General features: G+C 43.7%; 1 protein-coding gene across 1 annotated transcript; it reads right to left on the bottom strand.

The window, feature by feature from the left end:
* Positions 1 to 10,110: 10,110 nt before the first annotated feature.
* LOC145799588 (uncharacterized) lies at positions 10,111 to 10,527 on the bottom strand. Its single transcript, XM_082889187.1, has one exon. It carries the CDS (start codon positions 10,525 to 10,527, stop codon positions 10,111 to 10,113), a length of 417 nt encoding a protein of 138 aa, XP_082745313.1.
* Positions 10,528 to 27,872: the final 17,345 nt, after the last annotated feature.

Here is a 27,872-nt window from a genome sequence, read left to right on the forward strand (position 1 = left end):
AACGAAAACAGAACGACCTCAGGTCCATGTCATATGCCATTGTTCATACTTGTGCCATTGCTCAATCGTTTTCACCAAGGTATATTTTATATAACGTATGCCATTCACAATCATAATACATAAATCATATCCCAATTTAGCACAATTTATCTTGAATATACCAAACACGATCACAGTACATAATTCATAAACAAAAATACACAATTAAACATATCGTTACACTATTATTACTCACTGTGATGTGGTCGTGCAACGGTCCCTTCCGGTACGTGACCTACACATGGCACACAACTAGTAAGTAATTCACTTTTCCTTGACCTTTTCTCTTTAGTCATTTGTCCGATTCGTTTAATTCTTATTCAATTGTAAGCATTTCAGAAGGATCAAATGTACACATTAACATATTACAAGGTCAAAAAGAGCAACAAAAATGGACAAATTTTTTCCTTAATTCCCGCATGTGCGGAAGTCCCTCACCACACGTGTGGAGAGGTGTGCCGCATGTGTGGCCCCGCGCGTGCCTTTATTTCAGAATGCCAAAGTTGTTTCCCCTATTTTCCGCATGTGCGGCCGTGTGCCCCGCACGTGCAGTCCTGGGCCTGTTTGAGCAATCCAAAAATTCATCAATTTCAAGCTTTTCAAAGGCATTCTCAAGACTCCATTCAAGCAATTTCACTTTAACAACATGTCATATGATCATAATAAACATGAAACCTAAACTCATCTAAACTCAAGTGGATCATAACTTACTTTAATTTGGCATGTACAACTCTAATTTTCATATTCCTTCATCTTCTTCATCTTTTCATGATACATAGATACAACATATATACGTACATATATGCTTGAGTTCAAAACATGCCAAAATTAAAGATAAAAAGGCAATGGCCCACAATCTAACTCAAGACAACTTAAAACACAAGAATCAACCCTTTAATTAGCCAAATCCAAAGATTACATCTTCAATTTCATGAAATTGGTTAAGTTAATACCATAACCCAAAACCCTAACTCATATACATGTATGAAACTTCATTTTAAGACTTGATTCCAAGAAATTGAAGAAATACTGTAAGTATTTGGATTGATTAACACTTACCTTGAGCCAATCTTTAAATTACTCTTCCAATCTCCAAGCAGAACTTGAATTCTCTTCTTTTTTTTTTCTCTCTCTCTCTCTCTCTCTCTCTCTTCAGATTTTTTCACTCACCAAAATGAGAGGAGATGGGCTCAAAAGGGACTTATATCACATATATATGTGTATAGTTAAAATGCTTGCCAAACAAGCCTTAACGAATTAGACTAAATAAATTTTCAATTAAACTTCCCAAATGACTCTAAAAATTCCGATTAGTATATTCATGTACTCAATTTCGGTTTCTGAACTCATTAAAGTTGTTAATTTCAGTTTCAAAGTATTAATTCTAGGAGTTTTAGCCCAAAAAACCTAATTAATTCATTACAAATCAAATTTTTACAAAACTTCATATTATGTTCTAAAAATCATGCTAATCATAATTGTAAAATCAATTTCAGTTTATCGCGCCTCTAAGGCTTTCAATTTTTAGTCCAAATGTTGTAATTTCAACAGATGTTCTTATAATTGACAGATACACATTCAGAAATATGAAATTCACACATTTAAACATGTAATTTCACATCAAACACATAAGCACACATATAATCACACATATAATTAGGGAATCAAAGCAGATGAAAGAGTCAGGTTATTATAGAGCCATTCATATAGTTTTTATCGATCTTGAGAAAACACATGGTATAGTGTCTCGAGATATAATTCGGTGGGTGTTAGAAAGGAAAGGGGTGACAAAAGGTTACATTGATGTGATTAGGGATATGTATGAAGGTTGTGACCACTATTAGATCACCTGCTGGAGAGACGAGTGAATTTCCAATTTCTGTAAGGTTACACCAATAATCTGCCTTAAGTCCTTATCTTTTTGCTTTAGTTATGGATGAGTTGACACGCGATATTCAGGATGATGTGCCATGGTGTATGTTTTTTTGCAGATGATGCCGTGTTAGTGGATGAGACTAGAGAAGGAGTTAACACTAAGTTAGAGATTTGGAGAAAAGCATTTGAATCTAAAGGATTTAGAATAAGTAGCGCTAAGACAAAGTATATGGAGTGTAATTTTAATAACAGTCACAATGGAAGTAGAGGAGAATTGAAGGTTGAGAACCAAGAACTACCTAAGAGTGAACATTTTCATTTTTTAGGATCGATTATCACAACGACTGGGAGATTGGAGCGGATGTGGTCCATAGAACTAAAGGGGGGTGGCTTAAGTGGAGGAGTGTGTCTGGAGTATTGGCTGATAAACGAGTACCCATTAGACTAAAAGGGAAGTTCTGTAGAGCGGCTATTAGACTAGCGATGTTGTATGGGATAGAATGTTGGGCATCTGAGAAACAACATGTAGAGAAGATGAGTGTTGTTGAGATGAGGGTGCTAAGGTGGATGTGTGGCAAGACTAGAAAAGACAGAGTTAGGAATGAGTATATTCGAGAATGGGTAGGAGTAGTACTGACAGAAGATAAATAGAGAGAGAATAGATTGAGATGGTTTGGTCATATACAATAGAGACCAATAGAGGTAGTAGTTGTGGGGAAGTGGTTTGGAAATACCCTTCGGATCCTGGGAGACGCTTGGGTTCCTCAGATAGTCACCTGAAAGGAACTAAACACTCCGACGTGGGTGCTGGAATTAGCACTCCAACGGATAAGTCAGTATCAAGCTCTAGGTTACTTGTATTCTAAGTTAAACAAGGAGATTCTTACCCTTCTCTTTTTCTTCCACTTCTCTTTATCTGTAGTTCCTGTATTTGTACTCGTTTACTGGGCCTTGGGGCCAGGGCTTGCTCATTACTTATTGGCCTCTCTCATATTCGGCTCCATGGATTTACGCTTATCCGGCCTCCTGAGCGCATCGGGTAACGCCGAATAGTGTCTGTTCTGCAGAGTACGCTCTTCCCGGCATTGCCAATTATTCGGCTCCCACAATTGCCCCCCAAACTCACCATTGACAGTAGTTAACTGGCGTGTTTGGTTTTGATTCTGAACAGCCAAGACATAAATTAGGCGGCTCTGCCTATCCCAATGTGTCAAAGTGCGCACGTCTTTTTGGTCATCATTATGCTTTCCCGCCTCATTCGTGCACCTTTTGCATTTAATTCGATTTGAAACTTCAGTCCTTTCGAATGTATGCTTTTCTCGAATACTTGGGCCTCCTGGATTCCCAGACAGTATCGTTCTTCTGACGCTTTTCTCTGCAACTTTCGTCCGTCTATCCTCGTCTTCTTCATCTGTCGTCAGTTTTCTTTCTTTCTTTGCGATCCTATTTTTCGTGCTTATTTTAGATTTGGTATACCCTCGGATCTTTGCTAAAATAGCTAAGCACCTGAAAGACCTTCTTTCTGAAGGTCGTATCTTGGGATTCTGATGACATTTTTCTATTCCTGATGATGTTCATCTATCTCTAGTGACGAACAATACTCTGGATATGGAGAGAGAGGATCACAACACAATCATCTTGCCTCTCCTATCCATTGCGGAGGGCGGAGTCCGTTTTCCCCTACATCCATTCCTTAGGGCCGTCCTCCGCCATTGGGGTCTGATTTCTTCTCAGCCCAATGTGAATTTTTTTAGAATCATAATGGGGATCGTAGAGTTGAACCAGCGCCTCGGGATCGATCATGGCATTCCGGCTATTCGGCACTGCTATGCTTTAGCCAAATCTTCCGGTCGGCTTGGGCGGTACTTTCTTAGGGCCAAGGATACTGACCATCATTTAGTATCCATGCTTGCCAGCTTTGGCAAGCGAGTGGATGACGTGATGGTCAATGTCCGAGGGAACTGGGAATTTGGCGAAGGCGAGGATTGCCTAGACCCTTTTCCCAGATGGAAGGGTGAACCAGGTGGCCGTGTATCTCTTTGTTTTTATTGAACTTTTCTTTTACTCGGCCTTCTCTCCCCAAGTCTAACCCTTTGTCTTTGCAGTCAGTAAATTGAAGAAGATTTTGACTTCTACTGATGACGCAGTCCTTGCGCAGATTGTAACTGCACTCGGGTACTTCGGCCGTCCAAACGTACAGAAGCAAGGGAGAGCGACCCATATACTTCTTCGATACGAGCCTACTTATACTACTTTTTCGGCTGCGGACAACATTCCAATTCCAACCGGCGATCAACACCTTGCGGGTTTTATCTTCCCTAGCTTCAAGAGCCTTAGGCAAGTTGGTCTCGAAGCTTCCGATTTGGGGCAAGACGTGGTGCCGGTGGTAGAGGTAGTCGCCAAACCAGCCAGAGAGTTCGCTGAGGAGGCCGAAGAGGTCGACAAGGACCTAAACTCGGCGTTTGAGGTAGCCGAACATAATCAGCCTGCCTCACCGTCCACTTCGGGTCGGGCGGAGTTTTCTTCTGGAGATATTTTTGCAAGTTTGGGAGACCTACTCGGTGATTTTTTTGAAAATATGGCTGGGGAAAACCTCACGCAGATGGCTCGAAAGAAAAATGCCGAGCGAATGGCTGCCAGGAAAAAGGCCGAGGCCGCCCGTTCTGAACCCGTCTTGATTGAGTCTTTCAAATCCGTTATTGATGAGCTGGTTCAGATTGTTATGGTCGAAACGACGAAAGAGGTTGAACAACCGGTCAATGAAGAACGGTTGATTCCGGAAGAGCGGGGCAAGAAACGTAGCGCCGAGGGAGAGGTCGGTTCAGAGGATAGTCCTGCTGACAAAAGGCCTCGCTTAGAAAATTCAGACGTGGTTGTTCCTTTCATTGTTCAGCCAAAGATCAGAGACACGCCGATTTCCACTGACGTATCCATCATTATCGACCCAGCGGTAGCGTTGAGCTTGGCGGCTTCAGTCTCCCTACCGGCTGATATGGCATCCTTTCATGCCATGCCGGATCTAGTGGCCGTAGCCCTATCTGCGCAGTTGGCCCTTTTGGTAGGTGACCTTAAGTTGTTTTGATTTTGCTTGCCTATGGTATCTGACGATCCCAACTCGTTTTGCAGATGGTCGGCAGGATCACTGACTTGGGCCGCCGCCTACATGATGCCCTTGAGAGGATTGATCGTTTGCAGTCAGAAATGGACGGTCAAAAAAGCAGGTCCGAGTTTGAGGTTATGACAGCCGCAATGGAGACTGCATGAGTCGAAGTCGAATTAGAAAGGGCTCGGTCTGCCGATCGACTCTGTTCTGATGCCGAAGATAGGGCGAACGCGAGCGAAGAATTGCTTAGGCTAGCCAATGAGGCGCTTAACAAGGTGGAGACTGAGTTAGTAGAGTTGAAGGCGGCCAAGGAAAAAGCTGAATCTGAGGCTTCTACCGCGTTTGAAGTAGGAAAAGGCGCCGCCTTCGAGGAATACGTAGATGAAGTCCGCAAGTTTGAGAATCGAGGATTCAAACATGGGTGGCTCAAGGCCCTTGATGCCATTGGGGTTATATTGGCCTTGCCAATTCCATATGAGCAGGTGGACGTTGAGCCACTTAAGGCTGACCCCGAGGATTGATCTGGGAGGCATTCGAATTTTATGAAATGCTTTCACTTTTGATGTATGTTTTTGTTTTAAGGACTTTTGTTGGTTTCGAGTAGTTTTCATGTATAAATTGGTTATTATCTGCGCTCAATTTATTAATGAAAATTACCTTGTCATTTCACTACTATTTATGCACAGTTTGTGATGTTGTGCTGGTGAAGAGTTTTTGCCTTTCACTACTTTAGATAACATGATTATTCTGTTGAGCTTTCTAAGATTGAATATCTTGGCAATATTTACTTATCATTCATATGCCGAATAGTTTGATGAATCCACCCTTGCCCCTGGCGGTTCATGATTATTCGGGCGCCGGAAGAGACGAACTTAAGAGTTCTGAAGAATCAATCCATGGGCTGGCTGGTGTGCATAAGCCGAATATTGTGATGAATCTGCCCTTAAGGCGATTAGATTAATAAATTTTCCCCTGTCGTAGTTGGCTCATGGATTCATATGCTGAATAGTTTGATGAATCCGCCCTTGCCCCAGACGGTTCATGATCATTCGGGCGCCGGAAGAGACGAACTTAAGAGTTCTGAAGAATCGATTCATGGGCCGGCTGGGGCGCATAAGCCGAATATATTGATGAATCTGCCCCTGCCGTAGTTGGCTCATGGACATGATACACCGGATGGGCGCATGGATTTTGCCCCTGCCCCAGGCGGTTCATGATCATTCGGGCGCCGGAAGAGACGAACTTAAGAGTTTTGAAGAATCGATCCATGGGCCGGTTGGGGTGCATAAGCTGAATATTTCGATGAATCTGCCTTTAAGCCGATTAGATTAATAAATCTGCCCCTGCCGTAGTTGGCTCATGGGTTCATATGCCGAATAGTTTGATGAATCTGCCCTTGCCCCAGGCGGTTCATGATCATTCAGGCGCCGGAAAAGACGAACTTAAGAGTTTTAAAGAATCGATTCATGGGCCGGATGGGGCGCATATGCCGAATATATTGATGAATCTGCCCCTGCCGTAGTTGGCTAATGGACATGATATGCCAGATGGGTGCATGGATTTTGCCCCTACCCCAGGCGGTTCATGATCATTCGGGCACCGAAAGAGACAAACTTAAGAGTTCTGAAGAATCGATCCATGGGCCGGCTGGGGCGCATAAGCCGAATATTTCGATGAATTTGCCCTTAAGCCGATTAAATTAATAAATCTGCCCCCGCCGTAGTTGGCTCATGGACATGATTGAGGTTTTCACAATTAATGAGATTGCCTCGAGGGTGCTGCCTCCGTAAAGGATAAAGGAACAAAGGTATAACTTTTATGAGCTTAGTTAACAACTGACTCTAGCTCTTGGAGGAAGATTCATCATGTGAATGTCGAACAGACTCTTCTTTAACAGTAGAGGGGAACCGAGGACGCTAGCTGAGCTGGGCGGAGATATGAATCGAGGTGGTGAACCTTCGCATATAGAAAGTAGGAGTTCTAGGGATTGAGAGAGGCGTCAGTCTCCTCGACGTCGAAGCAGGTCGCCCAGGCGGGACAAGTAGTCGCAGGGTAGATCTCCGCAACCCCGAGTCGAAAGGGGAACTGACGCGAATCCGTGCCCATTAAGCTTTGCTGTATTTGTGGGGAATAAACCCATGACAGAGGCAGACTCAATCGTTCAAGACCCAAACGTAGCGGTCGAGTTTGCTTGACAAATTTTTCCTCTTGAGGTTCAGCAGTCAATGGTAGGTCGACAGGACTATGAAGTATTTCGTGAAGGCATTCACGGGGCGGTGAAGGGGCTTTACACTGCCTATGAAATTGGCATGCGGCTGCGCGCTGCCCGCCGAGAAATGGAGAGGAGGAAGAAATGGAGAGGAGGGAGGAACGTATTCGAAGTTTGGAAGCTCACGCGGAGGCTGCTGAGCATGAGTTAAGGACGGCCAGGGCGGCTCAGGCACAACCCGCCGGGCAGGGAAACCCAATCGTGGAAGAAAGGGTTACCAGCGGCTCATCAGCACCGCGCTCGCCGATCGTGAGACGGCGAGTATGTTCGCAACGGAATCTGCGAAGGGGAGGGCCTATGAAAAAGGTTTTCATGAAGGTCGAAAAGTTGGAAACGAAAAGACCAAGGAGAAGCTTGTCGAAGAGGTTTTTCGATATGAAAATCGTGGATTTAGGCACGGTTGGATCAAGGCATCTCAGGCCGCGGAAGTTCTTCGAGCGTCGGGCATTGATTCGGCATCGCCACTCTACCAGAGTAAACATTTACTGTTTTCTGCTTTTGAAGTCGAGAAGAGTGAGGATGAGGGTGACGCTGTATAAGCATACTCATTGTAAGGTTGAAACGCAGATCACGTTCAAAACTATGTAATTTATTGTTTGATTGAATAAAAATGTTCTATTTATAAATATTTCGTTGCAGTTCGTATTCGGCATATACGTGTTTAGTTTTATTGCATAAATGTTTGAATGAATGTAAAAGCATTGATCGGCTCGAGTATCTGTTGAATGTCCAGTGATACGCCGGTTTATAGGTAAGGTCGGCCCATACGTGATAGCTGTTTAGTCTTGAATGAGGCCATTGTAATTGGACCATTTGTAACTAGGCCATTTATCTGTGATCATCGTCTAGATAACTAGATCATTGTGGCTTGAGGAAGCCGAAAACCAGTGAGTGGAGTGGCTGCGGCAAATTTGTCCCGGCTCGAGGGCTGAATGTTTGGCCAGTTGGATTGATAATTCTGTCCTTGCCCAGCCAGTGCATGTGCTTCAAAAAGCCGTTTGGATAACTAGGCAGTGGTGAATGTCGAGCGACGTTCGTCTCATGGATTTTAGCGTTAATGAAATCGCCTCGGGATTGGGGCCTCGAGATCGCTATCAGTATTGAAAATAAAAGGAGTGGGCACCTCGCGCAGATAAACACGCTTGATTCCTCATCACTTGTTATGTGGGGTGAGATAAGTGGGGGTGTTGGTTAGAGAAGCTCGAACTTCGGCCGAGCTTGGTGTTGCAATGGATCGCAGCAGAGAACCCACCCGTATGGGAGGTAGGGCGTCCAAAAGATGGCATGAGTCTTCAAGTCGTCGAAGCAGATCACCCCGAAAGGAGAGACAACGACCGTTGAGTTATCCTTCCTTGTCCTGGATCTTTGCCTTGACATTTTCAATGGTATCAGGGGAAGTTTGGCAATGTGCAAGTCATGGGCTTGGGTACAGTTGGCTCAAGGCATTGCAAGCCGTGGAGGACTTCTGGGCGACGGGCGTTGATTTGGCGCTGCCGCTTTACCAACACATCTTTTTCCCCTTTTTCGCTTTTGAGGTTGAAAATGGATATTGTAATGTTCAAATGTGGATTGCGTTTATGTAACTACTGTTTTAATCAAATAAAAATATTTCATTTCGAACGTTTGCGCCTTATTCTGGGCATTTTTATATATTCAATTAGGCACCTCATTTCGCATATTGGCATATTTTGTTTCGTTCATGCGGACTAGTAGTTTGTGTAATAATTTTTGTGTGTAATAAGGGGTCCATAAGATGTGCCCAATTCGCTAAGTTGACGAATGACATTGCGTTCAATTATAGTCTGATTCGGCTCAGTTTAGGTACTTGGCCGACCGACGTAATGAATCAGCCTGTGCGTGCGAGTTTTAAGAGCCGAATGGGGATATGATTTGCAGCAGGGGCTCCGAATTCGGAGACTTAATCGGTCCCAACGTGTTGTGCACCGAAGGGGGCTCCGAATCCGGAGACTTAATCGGCCCTAAGGTGTCATGCACCTGAGGGTGCTTCGAATCCGAAGGCTTATTTGAGCCAATCGTGATATCCACGAAGGGCACTCCGAATCTGGAGACTTAATCGGCCCCAACGTGTTGTGCAGCGAAGGGGGCTCCGAATCCGGACACTTAATCGGCCCTAAGGTGTCATGCACCGAAAGGCGCTCCAAATCCGGAGGCTTATTTGAGCCAATCGTGATATCCACGAAGGGCACTCCGAATCCGGAGACTTAATCGGCCCCAACGTGTTCTACACTAAAGGGGGCTCCGAATCTGGAGGCTTATTTGACGAAAGGCGCTCCGAATCCGGAGACTTAATCGGCCCCAACGTGTTGTGCACTGAAGGGGGCTCCGAATTCGGAGACTTATTTGAGCCAATCGTGATATCCACGAAGGGCGCTCCGAATCCGGAGACTTAATCAGTCCCAACGTGTTGTGCACCGAAGGGGGCTCCGAATCCGGAGACTTAATCGGCCCTAAGGGGGCACCAAAGGGCGCTCCGAATCCGTAGGCTTATTTGAGCCAATCATGATATCCACGAAGGGCGCTCCGAATCTGGAGACTTAATCAGCCCTAAGGTATCATGCACTGAAGGGCGCTCCGAATCTGGAGGCTTATTTGAGCTAATCATGATATCCACAAAGGGCGCTCCAAATCCGGAGACTTAATCGGTCCCAACGTGTTCTGCACCGAAGGGGGCTCCGAATCCGGAGACTTATTGACACTAATGGGAAGTGAATTACGCGATGGAAAAAGATGAGACTTTTCATTGTAAAAGTCAGCTAAATACAAGTATCAAAGCCCACAAGTCGGGTCAGTGATAGAACTTTCATTAAACTGTTCGTGCTGACTGCTGGCAGCCACGGATCTCTTCAACGCCACGGGTTGTCAGGAAGCGCATAAGCTGATGATAGGTGCTTGGCATGGCCTGCATGATATGCAACCAGGTTCGCCCCATGATAACATTATACGGCGAAGGAAGCTTTACGACCAACAATTCAACCTTGACTGTTCTGGAGCCCACTTGAACGGGTAGTGTGATCTTCCCCAATGGGTACTCTAGATTCGTGTTGAAGCTGAATATCGGATAACGCGCCGGAGACAGATCTGACTTGTTGAAGCCGAGTTTGATGAGGGTCTCATAATAAATAACCTCCGACGTACTCCCTGGATCTACGAGAATGCGTTCGATGGTAAACTGGTTTACGCGTAATCTGATGATCAACGGATCAATGTGGGAGATTGTCATGCCATCAAGATCAGAATCGTTGAAGGCAATACTCGGAGCTTTTTTGGGCCGTTTGGTTGGAGTATGTTGCTCTCGGGGGGGCTGGATGCGATTGATTTGTGTGCACGGTTAGAGGTGCTAGCAGGCTGTATATCATATGGATCACGCCAAGTGGAGGTGAATCTTGTCTTAAGGCTAGTGCCTTGGTTGGGTAGCCTTTTCTTACGTACTGTTGCAGCCGACCATCTTGCATCAGTTCCTCCAGGTGATCCTTTAATGCGCAGCAACTTTCAGTTTTGTGGCCATGATCTTTGTGATACTTGCAGCGCTTATCCCACCTTCGTGTGTCAGGAGGGCCTACCATCTTCGACGGCTATTTGAAGAACAGGAGATGTTGGATTTCGGACATTACCGCAATGATCAGCTCTGTCAGTTCCGTATATTTTTTGTCAGTACGTCTCGTGCGCCTACTGTCAACTTGCAGTTGTTCATCCATTCAGTGAGGGCACTGATCGTTTGATCAGCGAGAATCCCGCCTTTTTTCTCGTTTACCCCGCTGCCATGGTTCTGGGCTTTGAGGCGGTACGAAACTTATTGGCTGAGCAATTTCAGGGGATGCCATTTTACTAGATAAGCGTCCGGCTTTAACTCGCAAGGCATCGTCCTCTACCTTGCAATATTTTTCAACTTTCTTTATCAACCCCCAGACCGTTTGTGGGGTCTTCTGGTCAAGGAACTGTGGAGGGCACTATCTGGCTGCAATCCCATTTTGAAGGCGGTGATGGCCATGGAGTCGTTGCAAGCGTCGTCAACAAGATTAAAGCATTCCCAATAACGCGCCGAATACGCTTTCAGTGTTTCTTTAGGTTGAATTTGCATCGCCCAGAGAGAGTCTGCTTGTTTCGGCTGGACCTCGTTGGTGATGAATTTGGCCCTGAAGGACTTCTGTAATTGATGGAAGCTTTTGACCGAAGCCGGCTCCAGTTTGTAATACCACCTGACTGCCAGAGGTCCCAAGCTACTGGGGAATATTCGGCACATGAGGGCATCGTTGTCTGCATGCAATGTCATGGCTTGCTTGTAGTGATGGATGTGATCGGTGGGGTCTGATTTTCCATCGTAGAGGGTAAATGACGGAGCTTTGAACTTCTTGGGCAGAATTGCCCTTGCAATCTGTCGGACAAAGGGATCGTGCTGATCTTCTTCATCCGAACTGTTTCTCCTGCGTTTATTCCTTGTTCATAGACTTTTTTCGGAGGAGCTGGAGGTTTCGGATCATCCCTTCTTGTCGGGCTCCGTGGATAATGAGTTGGAGTCACTATCGGTGTCCCTTGGTCGAGCTCGAGGTCGTTGTTCACCCGCCCTTAGAGGTCGTTCGGGATCTTGGCGCGCGACTTCTCTGGATTTCGCTACTTCCAGGGCCAAATCTTGACGGAGACGTTCATTTTCAACGATCATATTCTCCAGCCTCTATTCATTCTGGTTTGCTTGTTCCATAATTGCTTGCATTGTCTCTTACGCTGAAGTCGTTGGTGAGTCGAAGTTCAAAGTGCGTCTTGTAGCGATGGTTTCCTTTCCAAGTATATTTGCTGGAGTAAGGTCATCCCTCAGTGTAATCTCGTCAGTGGCTACTGGAGGATCTTTGGTTATGCCTTCCATGGATGTATTCGAGTATTCCCACAAACGGCGCCAATTGTGGGAAAGTGGTTTGGAAATACCCTTCGGATCCTGGGAGACGCTTGGGTTCCTCAGATAGTCACTTGAAAGGAAATAAACATTCCGACGTGGGTGCTGGAATTAGCACTCCGACGGACAAGTCAGTCTCAAGCTCTAGGTTACTTGTATTCTAAGTTAAACAAGGAGATTCTTACCTTTCTCTTTTTCTTCCACTTCTCTTTATTTGTAGTTCCTGTATTTATACTCGTTTACTGGGCCTCGGGGCCAGGGCCTACTTGTTACTTATTGTCCTCTCTCATATTTGGCTCCATGGATTTATGCTTATCCGGCCTATCTATTGTATTTGGCCTCCTGAGCGCGCCGGGTAACACCGAATAGTGTCTGTTCTGCAGAGTATGCTCTTCTCGGCATTGCCAATTATTCGGCTGCCACAGTAGTGAAGAGATGTGATATAGTGACGGTAGATGGTAGTGTTAGGGGAAGGGGTAGATCTAGATTGACGTGAACTAGTATATTAATTAGAGATATTAATCTCCTTAATTTGACTATCGAAATAGCATAGGATAAAGTTGAGTGTAAAAGAAAGATTCATGCAGCCAACCTCATTTGACGGGATTTAAGGCTTGACTTGGTTTGGTTTAGTTTGGTTATATAAATATACAAAGATATGTTTCATTAGCTAGAAGGGGATATATTTGTTTGAACTTGGGGGTCATCTTAACCTTTTTTACTATATAATTGATAGTTATTGAATCTTTTTTTTTTTTTTTTTTTACTTTGCAGTGTAGATTTTGTTTATCCATTATTTCATGTGGAACTAAACTCCAGAAACCCAAACCATTATCACAATTACAAATATGTATATCTTCCTATTTAGACACATAAATCCATCCATAAATTCTTGACTAATTTTTAGTATCAAGTAATGCATTTTAAAATATAAAATTTCAAATATGTTGATTATGTAAATCCTTTAGATTTAAAAACCATAACACAAATCCAAATTGAAATTCCCAAAAACAACCTTTAGTAAAAGAGAAGTGTTTATGGTGTTGTGAAGGATTGATCTATTATTTTCATCATCCATGCTTTTCTAAACACTCTGATGTGGTAAATTCAATGGAATGGTCCCAAGTTGAGCGGAGAAAGGCAGAAAAAAGTGAAAAGTTCATTCCTCAAAAGATGTAAAAGTGAGCACCAACTTACAATCAAACGTGTGATATTTTCACTAGAAGGACCTTGAAACTGTGTTTTGAACACCTTTCTACATAGTCAGGAAACCATGTGCCACTCTGATTTTGGACTTCTTGCTAATTTTATGGTAAGTTAATGTATATACTAGCACAACAAAAGTTACAAGAGTTCAACTATGGTATACACAAGTATTCTTACAGCAAATAAAAAAATCAAATCCTATGAACAAGCTGCTAGAAAAATTTTAGTTTTGCATAACTCTGTTAAACTGATTGTCCACAATACAACTCCAGGTAACTACTCTACAATTAATATTTACAACAATTTTCCTCAAGCAATTTAGTCTCTGTTCTTTTCTTGTTTGCTAAATTTCTTGCATTTCGCTCTTGCCAAATGAAGTAATATAGAGTTGTAGCTGGTGCAAGCTTATTCACTAATGTTTGAAATGTGATTTCTGAGTTATGTTACTTTTTATGTGTTAGTCCACACTTACGCTGTGTTTGGATTAGGGATTTAGGTATGGATTTGGAAAAGGGGAAGGAAAAAAGATGAGAGATATATGAATGAAATATAAGCTTCTTTTTTTTTTTTTCTATTTCCAATTCTCTTTCCAAATTCCTCCCTAAATTTATGATCCAAACACAATGTAAGGATGTCATTGACTATTGGTTCTATACAGCCTGAAGCTTATTCTGTTGTCTCAGACTATACATCTTTGTTTATAAGTGTTTTAACTACATAATTTGGTTCTATAAAAATTTGTGAATATGGTCAAACCAATGGCACCCCCATTAAAATTAAAGGGAAGGAAACAAAAGATCATAATTCATCCACATTCTGGACTCAAGAGTGGGAATTAATCCTAATCCTCACTAGCTACTAACTGACTTTCCCAACCTTTGCACCATCTTTACTGGGTTGGTATCAACATTTCTTCATAGAACTACGATATTCTATTCCTAAATTCTGAGATTTTATAAATGAAGTATTTCTTGGTTTTCACTATGGAACAAGATTCAAATTATAGATGAAACAAAATAATTTGTTCATCTCTGAAATATACAGTAATCTAGAACAAATTGTATGCTACATCTTTGTTTTCTGGTTTTTTCCTATTTCATGTTAATTTTTTTACATGGATTGATCGTTACAAGTCAAGATTTCACTTTGATTATTCAGGTGGATCCTATAGGTGGGGTAGCTTTGTTTGCTTGGAATCTTTTGATGAAAGAAATAGAAGTGAAGTGGCATAGATGACCTGGAATATGTTTAGAAACATTCAATTCAATTGTAAACATACTTGAAAACTTTGTACAAATGAAGTAAAGCTTGAACATTGTTATTATTGTCCAAAAAAGCTCAGTAAATATTTTGACATTACAAAAGCTCTATTATTGTGTACACTGGAAGGTGAAAGAGTTTGGATGCATAATATAAAGAGACTGTTGTTGTGAAAGAGTTTGTATGCTATAATGGCTAAGTTTTTTCTTTAATAGTAATTTTTATTGTATTTTCCTCATTAGTTTAAAAAAGTTTTATTATAGTCCATTTTACACATTTGTTGTTGACAGTGTCACACATGTTTTTTTTTTTATTTTTTATCAACAAAAGAAAGAAATTTCATTGAAGAACAAAGATATTACAACAATAGAGGAGAAGAACAATGAGAGCACATGAAAAAACAAATTAATCCCAACTAGGTTGGCACTGATAGGATCACCCAAACATATGCAAGCATAACAACAAAAGTTGGCGACTAACCAACACAAAAAAAAAAAAAAAACACCAGTGTAGACGTCCCCGAACGTCCCGGGAGGGAAATCCCGTTCTGTTCATCTGGGCTCACTACAGCTCAAGACTCAAATGTCACGGTCTTGTATCTAATCTCGCAGAGTGAAATGCAAGACCAATGAATCATCAAAGAGTCCAAATCTGGCAAATCGTTTTTAAAAACAGATTTTTTTGAAAGAAGTGCCAAACATGGACTGCTTTGCCAGATACAGAGTCGCTATCTAAATATTTTATTTTCGAGAAATTTAGGAAACCATGACTCGTTGCCCGAGGACACGTGTCTGTCATCACCAAAGTTGCCTCGGCTCGGGAACTTGGGTACGATTGGGGAAGGTCACTTCATGAGCACCCCCGCTCGCCCGATCAAAGATCGGCCTCTACTAACCATGATATCTAGTTTTGAAAACATTATGCGTTCTTATTCCGGTTATTAGCCTAGATTTACTATGTGATGCGCACAGCATACAAGTATAGACTGGATCGCCTGAATTGGAACAAAACATTTCATGTTTATTTTTGAAAGTGGTTTGCTACTCACAATTAGGCTTAAAATGCAGATTTTGCCACCCTCGGGTGGGCTTAGAAAAGATGGTTTTGCCACTAGCTAGTGGGCTTAAAACTCACAGTTAATGCATTATTCCAATTCAGATAACCCAACCATCACCCACATGCATTCAGGCAGTTATATCACATAAGCAAATAGCCTCATGGTAAGCATGCTATCATGGCAGTCACTCACACACATGCAAGGATGCTAAGGCATAAACACTTACTAAGTACTCCAAGCCAAAATAGAAGCTATGTTAGAAATCCATGCATGATCCTAACTATACAGAAATGCCTAATGCAACACATGCAAAAAATGCAACTAAGATAGGCTCGGCTATTCTAAGAATGGCATGTGAAATGCTACAGCTAACACGTATTCAACTTGGAATTGAAATACGATGCAGTTAGTATGATGCGCCGAGCCCGGTGCATGCAAGACAGATGAATGGATGCAAACATGCGAGCATAAGTATGCTAATTGAAACATGCCCTAATCTAAACATCTTATGCTGATAAATAAAAGGGAGAAAGAAGTGGGGTTGGAAGACATACATCACACACACGCACACTTATTATAACATTGCCCTCGCTCGGAGGGTTCGAATGAATATTACAGTCCGAATAAATAACAGCTACAGTTAATTATTACACAACATTAACTAATTAACAAACTAGCTAAGTAAGCATGTAAACTACATGAATGTGACTGCCTCGGCTCTGTTTTGGGTGACGATGGATGCATGCATGCTCGAGTCGCCTCGTCGGGAAATTCGATCGCGATGCCTCGTCTCGCCTTTGTTTGCAACTGATTTTAGAAATTTGCGCAAGGCTCCAAGAGGCTGAAACTCCACCCTGGGAAGGCTGCTGACCAGATATTGGCTTGGGAGACACCTGCCGACCACCCTTTGTGGTGGGAACCAAAAAAGGTGGTCGGCCGACCACTTTCTTCCCCTGGATTCTGGCTTTTTCTGCAACAAAGGCAAGAGAGAGAGAGAAGGCAATGTATTTTCACACATGTATGCCCAACCACTCTCCCTGTCATTGCACAAGCTCTAGGGAGTGTGGTCCTCGATCCTCGTGCCACCGAGCGCTCAATTGGTGACGTCTGAGTGTTAAGGTTAGTCAAAAATGGGGTGTCTACAGTTGCCCCTCTTTGACAGAACTCAAAAGTCATAAGTGACGGGAGTGAGTGTCAAAGCCCAGAGATGACCCATTTTTGACAAGGCCGAAGACTTAGACAAACAGGTAAGACAAAAGAGATGCGCCCGCAGGCATGCCCGCAGGCGGGGGGCAAAATGCAAAATGATATGTGATATTAAAAAACAATGTAGTAAACAATGCAAATGATATGTAATGCATTTGAGATGATCAAACCACAAGTAATATAAAACCACACAAATATCATAAAGATGATGGAGATGCAAAATCCGTCTACCATAGAAAAGGTGCCGGCACCCTCAAACCACAATCCCATCAGTGGAATAGGCTCGTACACATGCAGAACTATGTGTGTGTAGACGGAACACAAGATACAAGTAATTGGGTGGTATGATATAAGTGAGGAATGATCTGCTAAGGAAAGATCTTGATCCTAAATGCTGGATGCAACACACTACACTATAATGCAATGAATGCAATGGATAAGGCGCGCGGCCAAACCGTATCTTGCCTAGGAAAGGCATGGACACAAACAAACCATGCCTAACACGGAAATGGTGCCGTCACCCTCAAACCACAATCCCTTTTAGTGGAATAGGTGCGTACACAAAATCTCATAACCATGCTTTGATGCGGAAAGTATGAGCACATGCCAGACCAAGCTCAACATGGAAAGGTGCAAGCCATAGATGGATAATGCAGTAAATGCATGCAAACTACAAATGCAATGAATAGCTAAAATGCAATGTAATAGCTAAATGATGCAGTAGTTAGGAAGTAAAGGTACCTTACAGGGGCACTTGGCAATGACCTACCTCAGCAATGTCCTACCTCATGCAGATGTGGGAATCTTTCGCTTCTTCTTGGTTGAACGACAGGTACTACTTTTCTCCTTGACTATGGTCGCAGCTTTCCCTATTCTCCAACAGGGTGACAGACTAGGTTGGTTCAGTATCCAGAATTGAGGTGCATACACATGTTATTTCAATCTATGGGGCTGCCATACAGATTTCAAGCCGAGGATATACCTCTGGGTATTTAAACCAGACTTTAGTCTTGGAAATCCCGAACCTTTGCATTCTAGGCGTGAGCCATTCGAACTCTAGTTTCCACCGTCTCAGTTGGTCTCCTAGGAACTCACCACAAACACAGGCAGGTGGCTATACCAGACCACCAGAAGTCGTTCGGGTACGACAAACACCAAAGGAATTGCACCTTTAGAGGATTTAAGGTCTCCTAGACTGGAAAGTGCACAAGACAGTGCGAATAAAGACGCAGGATTTAAGGTCTCCTAGACCAGTGAAAGGTGTACAAAACAATGCGAATGAAGATGCACGAACAAGTGCAAGGGAGGTGCGCCAGAAAGCGCGAGAAATGCAATGCACTAACAAGTGCAAGCAAGGTGCGCAAAATAGCGCGAACAATGCAATGCACTAACAAGTGCAGGTAAGGTGCGCAAGATAGCGCGATAAAATGCAAAGCACAAGACAGTGCGATTGAGGTGCGCAAAATAGCGCGAATGAATGTAATGCACAGGACAGTACGATGCGCAAAGTTAGCGCGAATGTAAACTGCACAAAACAGTGCGATGCGTAAAATAGCACGAATGTAAACTCCACAAAACAGTGCGATGCGCAAAATAGTGCGAATGTAAACTGCACAAAACAGTGCAATGCGCAAAATAGCACGAATGATGCATGCACCTTGCAAGACCTGGCACACAGCTTATGACATAGCATTCCATTCATTTGGCACACAGCTCACAATACAACACTTTGTTTGGCACGCGGCTCACAACACAAAATTCTGTTCTTTCGACATGCAGCTCGAAACACAACACTATGTTTATCTGGGCACACAGCTCTTTTGGGCACACAGCTCATTCGAGCACACAGCTCATTTCGGGCACACAGCTTATTTCAGGCACACAGCTCATTTTGGGGACACACAGCTCATTTTTCAAGCATACAGTAGATCTCGAGCACACAACTCGTTTGGGGGCAAATAGCTCATTTCGGGCACACAGCAGATCTCGCGCACACAGCTCATTTTGGGGCAATCAGCTCATTTTTGGGCACACAGTTCGTTTAGGGGCACGCAGCTCATTTTTCGCACACGGCTCATTTTTCGGGCACACAGCTCGTTTTTTCGGGCACACGGCAGATCTCGGGCACATGGCAGATCTCGGGCACACAGCTCATTTGGGGGCACACTGCTCATTTTTGGGCACATGGCTCATTTTGGGCGCACAACTCATTTTTCGGGCACACGGCAGATCTCAGGCACGCAGCTCGTTTGGGGGCACACAACTCGTTTTTCGGGCACACGGCTCGTTTTTCGGGCACACAACTCGTTTTTCGGGCACACAGCTCGTTTCGGGCGCACAGCTCATTTTTTGGGCACACAACTCATTTTCGGGCACACAGCTCGTTCTAGGGCACACAGCTCATTTTCAGGCACACAGCTCACTTTTTTGGCACACAGCTCGTTCTTCAGGCAAACAGCTCGTTTCGGGGTACACAATTCGTTTCGGGCACACGGCTCCTTTTTCAGGCACACGGCTCCTTTTTCGGGTACACAGCTCGTTTTGGGCACATAGCTCGTTTCGGGCACACAGCTCGTTCTCAGGCACACAGCTCACTTTTTGGGCGCACAGCTCATTTTTCAAGCGCACAGTTCGTTCTTCGGACACACAGCTCGTTTCGGGGCACACAGCTCATTTTTGGGCACACAGCTTATAACACTGCTCAATCTGAACACTCAGTCCATAACACAGCATTTGGTTTGCATTTTGAACACACAGCTCAAGCCCACATTTTTGAAATCCAAACACACAGCTCAAACTCTTGCGGTGAACACGCGGCCCACACTTTCTTGAAATCTGAACACATAGCTCAAACTTGTTGTCGTGAACACACAGCCTACAGTTTTTGAAAGTTGAACACGCAGCTCACAGTTTTTGAATGTTGAAGACGCAGCCCAAACTCTTGATGGTGAACACACAACCCACACCCTTGATGGTGAACACACAGCCCACAGTTTTTGCAAGTTGAACACGCAGCCTAAACTCTTGATGGTGAACACACAGCCCACACTCTTGTAGTGAACACGCAGTCTACAATTTTTGAACGTTGAATACGCAGCCCAAACTCTTGATGGTGAACACACAGCCCACACTCTTGTAGTGAACACGCAGCCCACAGTTTTTGAAAGTTGAACATGCAGCTCAAAGTTTTTGAAAGTTGAACACGCAGCCCAAACTCTTGAATTTCTGAACATGCAGCCCATTTTTGATTGTGGACACACAGCACACACTTGTTCAAAGTTGAACACGCAGCCCAAACTTTTGAATTTCTGAATACACAGCCCATTTTCGAATGTGAACACACAGCGCACATTCGTTGAAAGTCGAACACACAGCCCAAACTTTTGAACTTCTGAACACGCAGCCCATTTTTGATTGTGAACACATAGCACACACTTGTTGAAAGTTGACCACGCAGCCCAAACTTTTGAATTTCTGAACACGCAGCCCATATACTTCATGTTGAACACGCAACTCACACATTTCAATTCCTAACCCACAGCTCATATGTTGAACACGCAGCTCACACTTTTCAATTCTGAACACACAGTTCATATGTTGAACACGTAGCTCACTCTTAATATTGAACACGCAGCTCATAAATTTTCATTTCTGAACACACAGCTCATATGTTGAACACGTAGCTCACACTTTTCAATTCTGAACACACAGTTCATACATTGAACACGCATCTCACTCTTAACACTGAACACGCAGCTCATAAATTTTCATTTCTGAACACACAGCTTATTCACTTCATTTTGAACACCCAGCTCATAACACAACACTGCTCGACTTGAACACATGGCTCATAACACAGTATTCTTTTAATTTTGAGCACACAGCTCATTCTAAACGTACAGAATGCCATGACGGAACTTGCAGAAGTTAAAACAAACTCAGATGCCCGACATTTTCCCTCTTTTCTTTTGCTTTGCAGCCCGAGACTTTCATAGCTTCAGATAGGTCTTGGTTTTACTATTCCCGCATGACTTGGGTTGAACCCTGCGATTTTATGAAAGAACAAATTTTGTTTTGCACAAATGTGAAGAATGGCACGGCACTCTGAGCACAAAACGATTTTTTAAAAGTTTAGAGTGAGAATAAGTTCTCAACTGGGTATTGAGCCTACGACTGAACACAGCACACCATGACAATCAATAGAAAACAAAAGGTAAACAACCTAAACACATCGAGTAACACTCGAAATGACTCAAAACAAGAATCAAGATAAAACAAAAAGACACGACGCTCAGACATGCACAAGGAGCCTGTTTTTCGGGGTATTGTTTCCCAGCCTTTCTCATTTGTGATTCTCACATCACTCGGCCTTCAAGCTCGATTTTTCTCTCAAAACCCTTTCATCGCTTTTCCTTTCAGTGCACATCTCTCTATTCTTTAATCTCTCATTTTTCATCCTCCCCAGGGTGGTTAATGTATAAACAAAAAGTTGTGGGCTCTTGCCCCTAACACTCAACTAGATTCTTCTTTTTCTACGCGCAACTAGTGAATTCCTCCCACAGAGGAGTTGTGCTGCAACTAAGCGTGTAGCGAATCTGCAGCTGACATTGGCTGTCGATGCTCTGCCAAGGAGTTTGGACAAGGTTAGATCTGCCCAGATGAGGGCGTGGGATATCTTGATCCATTCCAGTTCGTGCTTCGCACTTGGCTTGATACCTCGTTGCTTGGAGGTTGAGAGACCTTTTCGGCCTTTTGTTGTTAGCTTTAGTCGTGCCCTTTTCTGGCAGGCAAAGTACCCTTTCTGGCAAGTATGTTGACAATGGGAAAAGGACAGAACACCTGACTTAACTGTGCCCCTAGTTCATTATTTTGACCATTTTTTGTGGTTTCAATTTTCTACTAAAGCAATTTTGACCAACATGAGAGTTAGATTAACATGCTTGTTCAATTTTCTGATTTGAAATCAAGCAAGTTAGGTAATGAGCACTGAAAATTTTCCTTTTTGGGTCCAAGAAATGGTCCAGTTTTGGAAAAGTGAAATAATTTTCGAGAGAATTAGTCAACCTCTGTAAAAATTCTCAAAACTGTTTTTGCAAACGGCCACTGCTCAACGAGCACGGAACCTACTTTTGAGATGCGCAACCTCGGATCCATAACAATGGAAAATTGCCCCTTGCTCAAAGAGAGCTGCATGGCAACGGAAAGTTGCCCCTTGTTTGGATAGTACCGCAGCACATTAGATGGCGATGGAAAGTTGCCCCTAGTCTGAATAGCGCTGCAGTACGTGGCAACCAATCCTCCCAGGGACAATTACAACCAAATTCTCGGACAAAGATGACCAAAACCATCACATGGACACAGTCGAATTTGAAGTGTTTTATGACTGGAGTTCATAATGAAGTTGCCGACGTATCACAAAGATGGGAATCAAGCCTTACGTGGTTCGGGGTTATGGTACACTCGGGTATTAACCTCTCCTTTTACACTCTAACTTTTGCCAAGGCCGCCCTTTTTGGGTTTTCAACCTTGCGAGCTTTGTTTTTCATTTCTTTCAATTCTTTTCATTTCTTTTCTTCTTTTTCTTTTTCATTTTTTCTTTTCATTTTCTTCATTTTTCTTCATTTTTTCTTTTTTTCTTTTTTTCGTTGTTTGCATTTTTCTCTTTTTTTTTTTTTTCCTTTTTCTTGCTCTAACTTTTGCCTGGGTCACCCTTCCGGGTTTTCGGCCCAGCGAGCCTCTCAAGGGTAAAAGTATAGCTGATCCATGTCAAATGGTTTTGAGATCCTGAAGTCATCTGAATCCAGGAGAATGGCTGCTGTTCGCTGATGATGTAGGAGTCCATCCAATGGGGGGGCTGAATTTGCCCCTAGTGTTGTGGATTAGAACTCAGTTGTCGTTTGGCGATACCTTCTTCTTTCTTCCCTTTTGGGATTTGGCATTCTTGCCAGTCTTTGCTAGCTTGAGAAACATCCCACTTTTTGACTCTTCGAGCGCATCTGACATTTTTTGCCCCTAGTTGGAGGGGTGTTTCTGATCTGGCTCTGTAAACATCTTTTGACGACGCATGACCTTCTTGATCTGACTTTGTTGCCTCTAGTTCGAGGGCTGCTTCGAGTCTGGCCACGCAGGCCTCACATTATGGTTGACCTTTGAACTTTCTAAATCCGAGCTCGAGGTTTGAAAGCAAGGGGTCGAGTCTCGAGGCTGAGAGTGATCCTAGGCTGCACAATCTCAAGAGCGATTCGACACAAGTCTTCACAAGATCGCGCAAAACATTTTTTTGAAATTTTTTTAAGAAAGCGACAAATCGCTCGCGCTGAAAATAGTGTAGGACCAATCTGGATCAAGCCAGGATCCTTCTTAGTACTCACACCAACAAGCATGATCTCATTCATTAAAGGCTTAGCATGCCTCTCTTTCTCGCAGTTTGATCAAATTTTGCAAATCCCGAGGAATTCCTTCCTCTTCGTTTTCACCGCAGTGTTCAAAAGTTTTGTAAAACTTAGGTCAATGCAATGATTTAAAGGTGCAGAAGAGCAGGTGAGATGCTTCGCCATTTCATTCTAGACTTGTTGGCACAATAGGCTCAAAGTAGCAATAAGCACAAAACATGACAGCCACAGCTGTTTCATTCAGATTTCCTAGTTGTAACTGGCTCCACAGTAGAGATAGACTCAAGAGAAAGCAAAAGGATAATCACAAAATCGAAAATGGTGTCCGAGGTGACACCCTCGGAGTCACCCGACTTCCGTACAACAGGACTAACTCGATACAACAAGACAGACCTTTAATCAAAAGATTGACTCAAAACAAAGAGACAGACTCAAAACAAAACCATAGAACTGACTCAGCACCCAAGCCAAAAATTACAAAAACCAGCATTCGCAAATGCTCAAAATTGTGCGTGCCGGACGCCACATCTGAACTAAACCGAACGCCACTCGCAGGTGGTTCAACCCTTGATCACATGCTTGTATTATCCTCTATCCTCAAAGTCTAATAACTCAGCGGTGACAGACTTCGCTGAGGTAGGTGGGAGGATGACCTCATTGTCGATCAAATCTTGCACTTCATGGCGAAGACGAAAGCAGTTATCGATGCTGTGGCCGGTTTGCTGGTGGTACGCGCAGTACAAGGTAGCATCATGTGAGAGAGGGAGATTCTTCGGGAGAGGCCGAGGCTCAAGGGGTTTAAGATGCCCCTTTTTAGCAAGGATCTGGAGTGCCTTAGACAAAGGCATATAAAGGGCATGGAATACCTTGCGACCTCGGGGCAGATACTTCGGGGTTTGCTGACTTTTGCCGGACGCACTAGCAAAAGGATCGACAGATGCTGCCTTGGCTCTCTGATCCTTTTCGGGTGTAGGTGTAGGATTGGAGGGAACGGTTCTGGCATGACGGGGCTTATTCTGATTTTCCGCCTGGCTTGAACTGCCCTTGGTTGGAGTCTGGAAAGCATCATCCACAATCTTAGCCACAACTGCGAATACCTGCTATTTATTCAACCCCTCGGCTTTCAAAGCCTCGACTGCCCACATCAGTTATTCAACGGGACCAGCGTCCATCTTCATCTTATTCTTTCCAGTAGCCTCAGCTTGGTGGACGGTTTGGGGTGCTGCTTCAATGCGAAACCCCATTGTCGTCGACATGTCATTGCCGAAGTTTGAGATAGCTTCAGGTTGGCTGAGCTCAATTACAATTCGCCCCAGTGGCGGGAGCTCTTGTGCCATGAAGTTCCCAACATACGATGCAGTTGGTGACGGGGCTGACATTCCATAGGCGAGATCAGCCACAGACCTCTGGAGGTCACCAATCATTCCCATCAACTCAAACGTGGTGGGCTCATGAGCTTGAAACAACTGGGGTCCCCAAATCGGGTGCGCGGAAGGCGTCCTGGGTGGGTGTGGTACTTCAACATCGGTCTCAACCTACAAGATGATTTTTTGGCCCTGGCTCAATGCTGCTACCATGACCACAATTTCTTTCGAATTTTGCGTCATCACGAGTCTGCTAAACCAAACAGAGGTGATGTGACTGGTGACCGACGGATCAGATGGACCGGACTGGTGACTGACGGATCTGATGAACCGATGTGCCTTTTTCTGTCTTGCCTTAGCAAAGGAGAACACTGGTTGCTCTGAACTGAATCTCCGAACACTGAAAGAGAAAACAGGCAGCATTTCAGCCCAATCAATACATAACTGAATAACTGTATTCGACCACTAATCACAGTTCCCAAAATTATTGTCCCAAAACTGAATCTGATACCCGCAGATAACTGATTCCCAAAATACCGATACTGGTGCCCATAGGCCGGATGCCCAAACTTGCAAACTGATACATGCATTCCTGTAGAGATGCACTCTTAAAAGCACATAGCAAGCAAGTGAGAGCCAAAACACCCCTATATTGGGGTTGGGTTTCCCTGTCGTATTTTGTCAAGAACTAGGGTTTCACTACGCACACAACAGTTTCAAACAATCTATGATCGAGTAAGTAACCTGTCCTAGTTTGGAATAGTCGCTATGGATTCCGATATGCACTAGGTCAAATGGTCAAAAAGGGTGCCCCGGTAAAACCGGGGTTTGTGTTCCCGTCGTGGCAGAGCCCGCAACCGGTCAGCCTTATGGCATGCTTCTCGAAGCGAGCCTCCGGCAAACCGTTTAGGAATAGCATACGGCAAACACGATGTCCTAGGCGCACCAATGCAAATGCAATGCAAAGAAACACACGTGTAGTCAAAACCAGATATCACGAGTTTGAGTCAAGTTCTCTAAATCCCCAGCAGAGTCGCCAGAAACTGTAGACGTCCCCGAACGTCCCGAGAGGAAAATCCCGTTCGGTTCATTTGGGCTCACTACAGCTCAAGACTCAAATGTCACGGTCCTGTATCTAATCTCGCACAGTGCAATGCAAGACCGATGAATCATCAAAGAGTCCAAATCTGGCAAATCATTTTTAAAAATAGATTTTTTTGAAAGAAGTGCCAAACATGGACTGCTTTGCCAGATACAGAGTCACCACCTAGATAATTTATTTTTGAGAAATTTAGGAAACCCTGACTCGTTGCCCGAGACCACGTGTCCGTCATCACCAAAGTTGCCTCGGCTCGGGAACTTGGGTACGATTGGGGAAGGTCACTTCATGAGCACCCCCGCTCGCCCGATCAAAGATCGGCCTCTACTAACCATGATATCTAGTTTTGAAAACATTATGCGTTCTTATTCCGGCTATTAGCCAAGATTTACTATGTGATGTGCACAGCATACAAGTATAGACTGCATCGCCTGAATTGGAACAAAACATTTCTTGTTTGTTTTTGAAAGCGGTTTGTTACTCGCAAGTAGGCTTAAAATGCAGATTTTGCCACTCTCAGGTGGGCTTCGAAAAGATGGTTTTGCCACTAGCTAGTGGGCTTAAAACTCACAATTAATGCATTATTCCAATTCAGATAACCCAACCTTCACCCACAGGCATTCAGGCAATTATATCACATAAGCAAATAGCCTCATGGTAAGCATGCTATCATGGCAGTCACTCACATACATGCAAGGATGATAAAGCATAAACACTTACTGAGTACTCCAAGCTAAAATAGAAGCTATGTTAGAAATCCATGCATGATCTTAACTATACAGAAATGCTTAATGCAACACATGCAAAAATGCAACTAAGATAGGCTCGGCTATTCTAAGAATGGCATGTGAAATGCTACAGCTAACACGTATTCAACTTGGAATTGAAATACGATGCAGTTAGTATGATGCGCCGAGCTCGGTGCATGCAAGACAGATGAATGGATGCAAACATGCGAGCATAAGTATGCTAATTGAAATATGCCCTAATCTAAACATCTTAAGCTGATAAATAAAGGAGAAAAAGAAGTGGGGTTGGAAGACATACATCACACACACGCACACTTATTACAACATTGCCCTCGCTCAGAGGGTTCGAATGAATATTACAGTCCGAATAAATAACAACTACAGCTAATTATTACACAACATTAACTAATTAAAAAACTAGCTAAGTAAGCATGTAAACTACATGAATGTGACTGCCTCGGCTCTGTTTTCGGTGACGATTGATGCATGCATGCTCGAGTCGCCTCGTCGGGAAATTCAATCGCGATGCCTCGTCTCACCTTTGTTTGCAACTGATTTTAGAAATTTGCACAAGGCTCCAAGAGGCTGAAACTCTACCTTGGGAAGGCTGCCGACCAGATTGGCTTGGGAGACACCTACCGACCACCCTTTGTGGTGGGAACCAAAAAAGGTGGTCGGCCGACCACTTTCTGCCCCTGGATTTTGGTTTTTTCTGCAACAAAGGCAAGAGAGAGAGAAGGCAATGTATTTTCACACATGTATGCACGACCACTCACCCTGTCATTGCACAAGCTCTAGGGAGTGTGGTCCTCGATCCTCGTGCCACTAATCACGCATCTCGATGCATGACGGCCGAGGAATCAAATTGCACGACTCGGGGATCGAAGCACATTTCATCACTTGGAGTATGAAACGTCCCTCGTTTCCCGTGTCTGGACTAACTCCTACTCCAAACACAATGCAATATGCATGACATTCACGAATGCAACTAGCATGCAATCCTAATACAATGCGACCTAACCATGTAAACATGCAAGGATGAGATGCGAACATGCTACTAGCATACACAATGCTATAAACTATATGGCATACACAATGTGAACAACATAACATGCACAACACATTGCAAGGTGGACTTAAACCATTATGAGTGGACATCAACCACACTCAAATCAGTGGCCATGTGATGGAAATGAGACAACCCAAACACATGCAAACATGCATGATGCAAGGGACCGTTCCTAAGGCATCAAATGCCACTCTACCAAAGCATGGCAAGGGATGAAAGATGACATACAAACATGCATTTCCAACTCTGAAATGAGATGCTCAATGGTCCCGAATCAT

This window comes from Camellia sinensis, chromosome 9, assembly GCF_055761805.1.
Source record: "Camellia sinensis isolate YWXY chromosome 9, ASM5576180v1, whole genome shotgun sequence".
Classification (NCBI taxonomy): domain Eukaryota; kingdom Viridiplantae; phylum Streptophyta; class Magnoliopsida; order Ericales; family Theaceae; genus Camellia; species Camellia sinensis.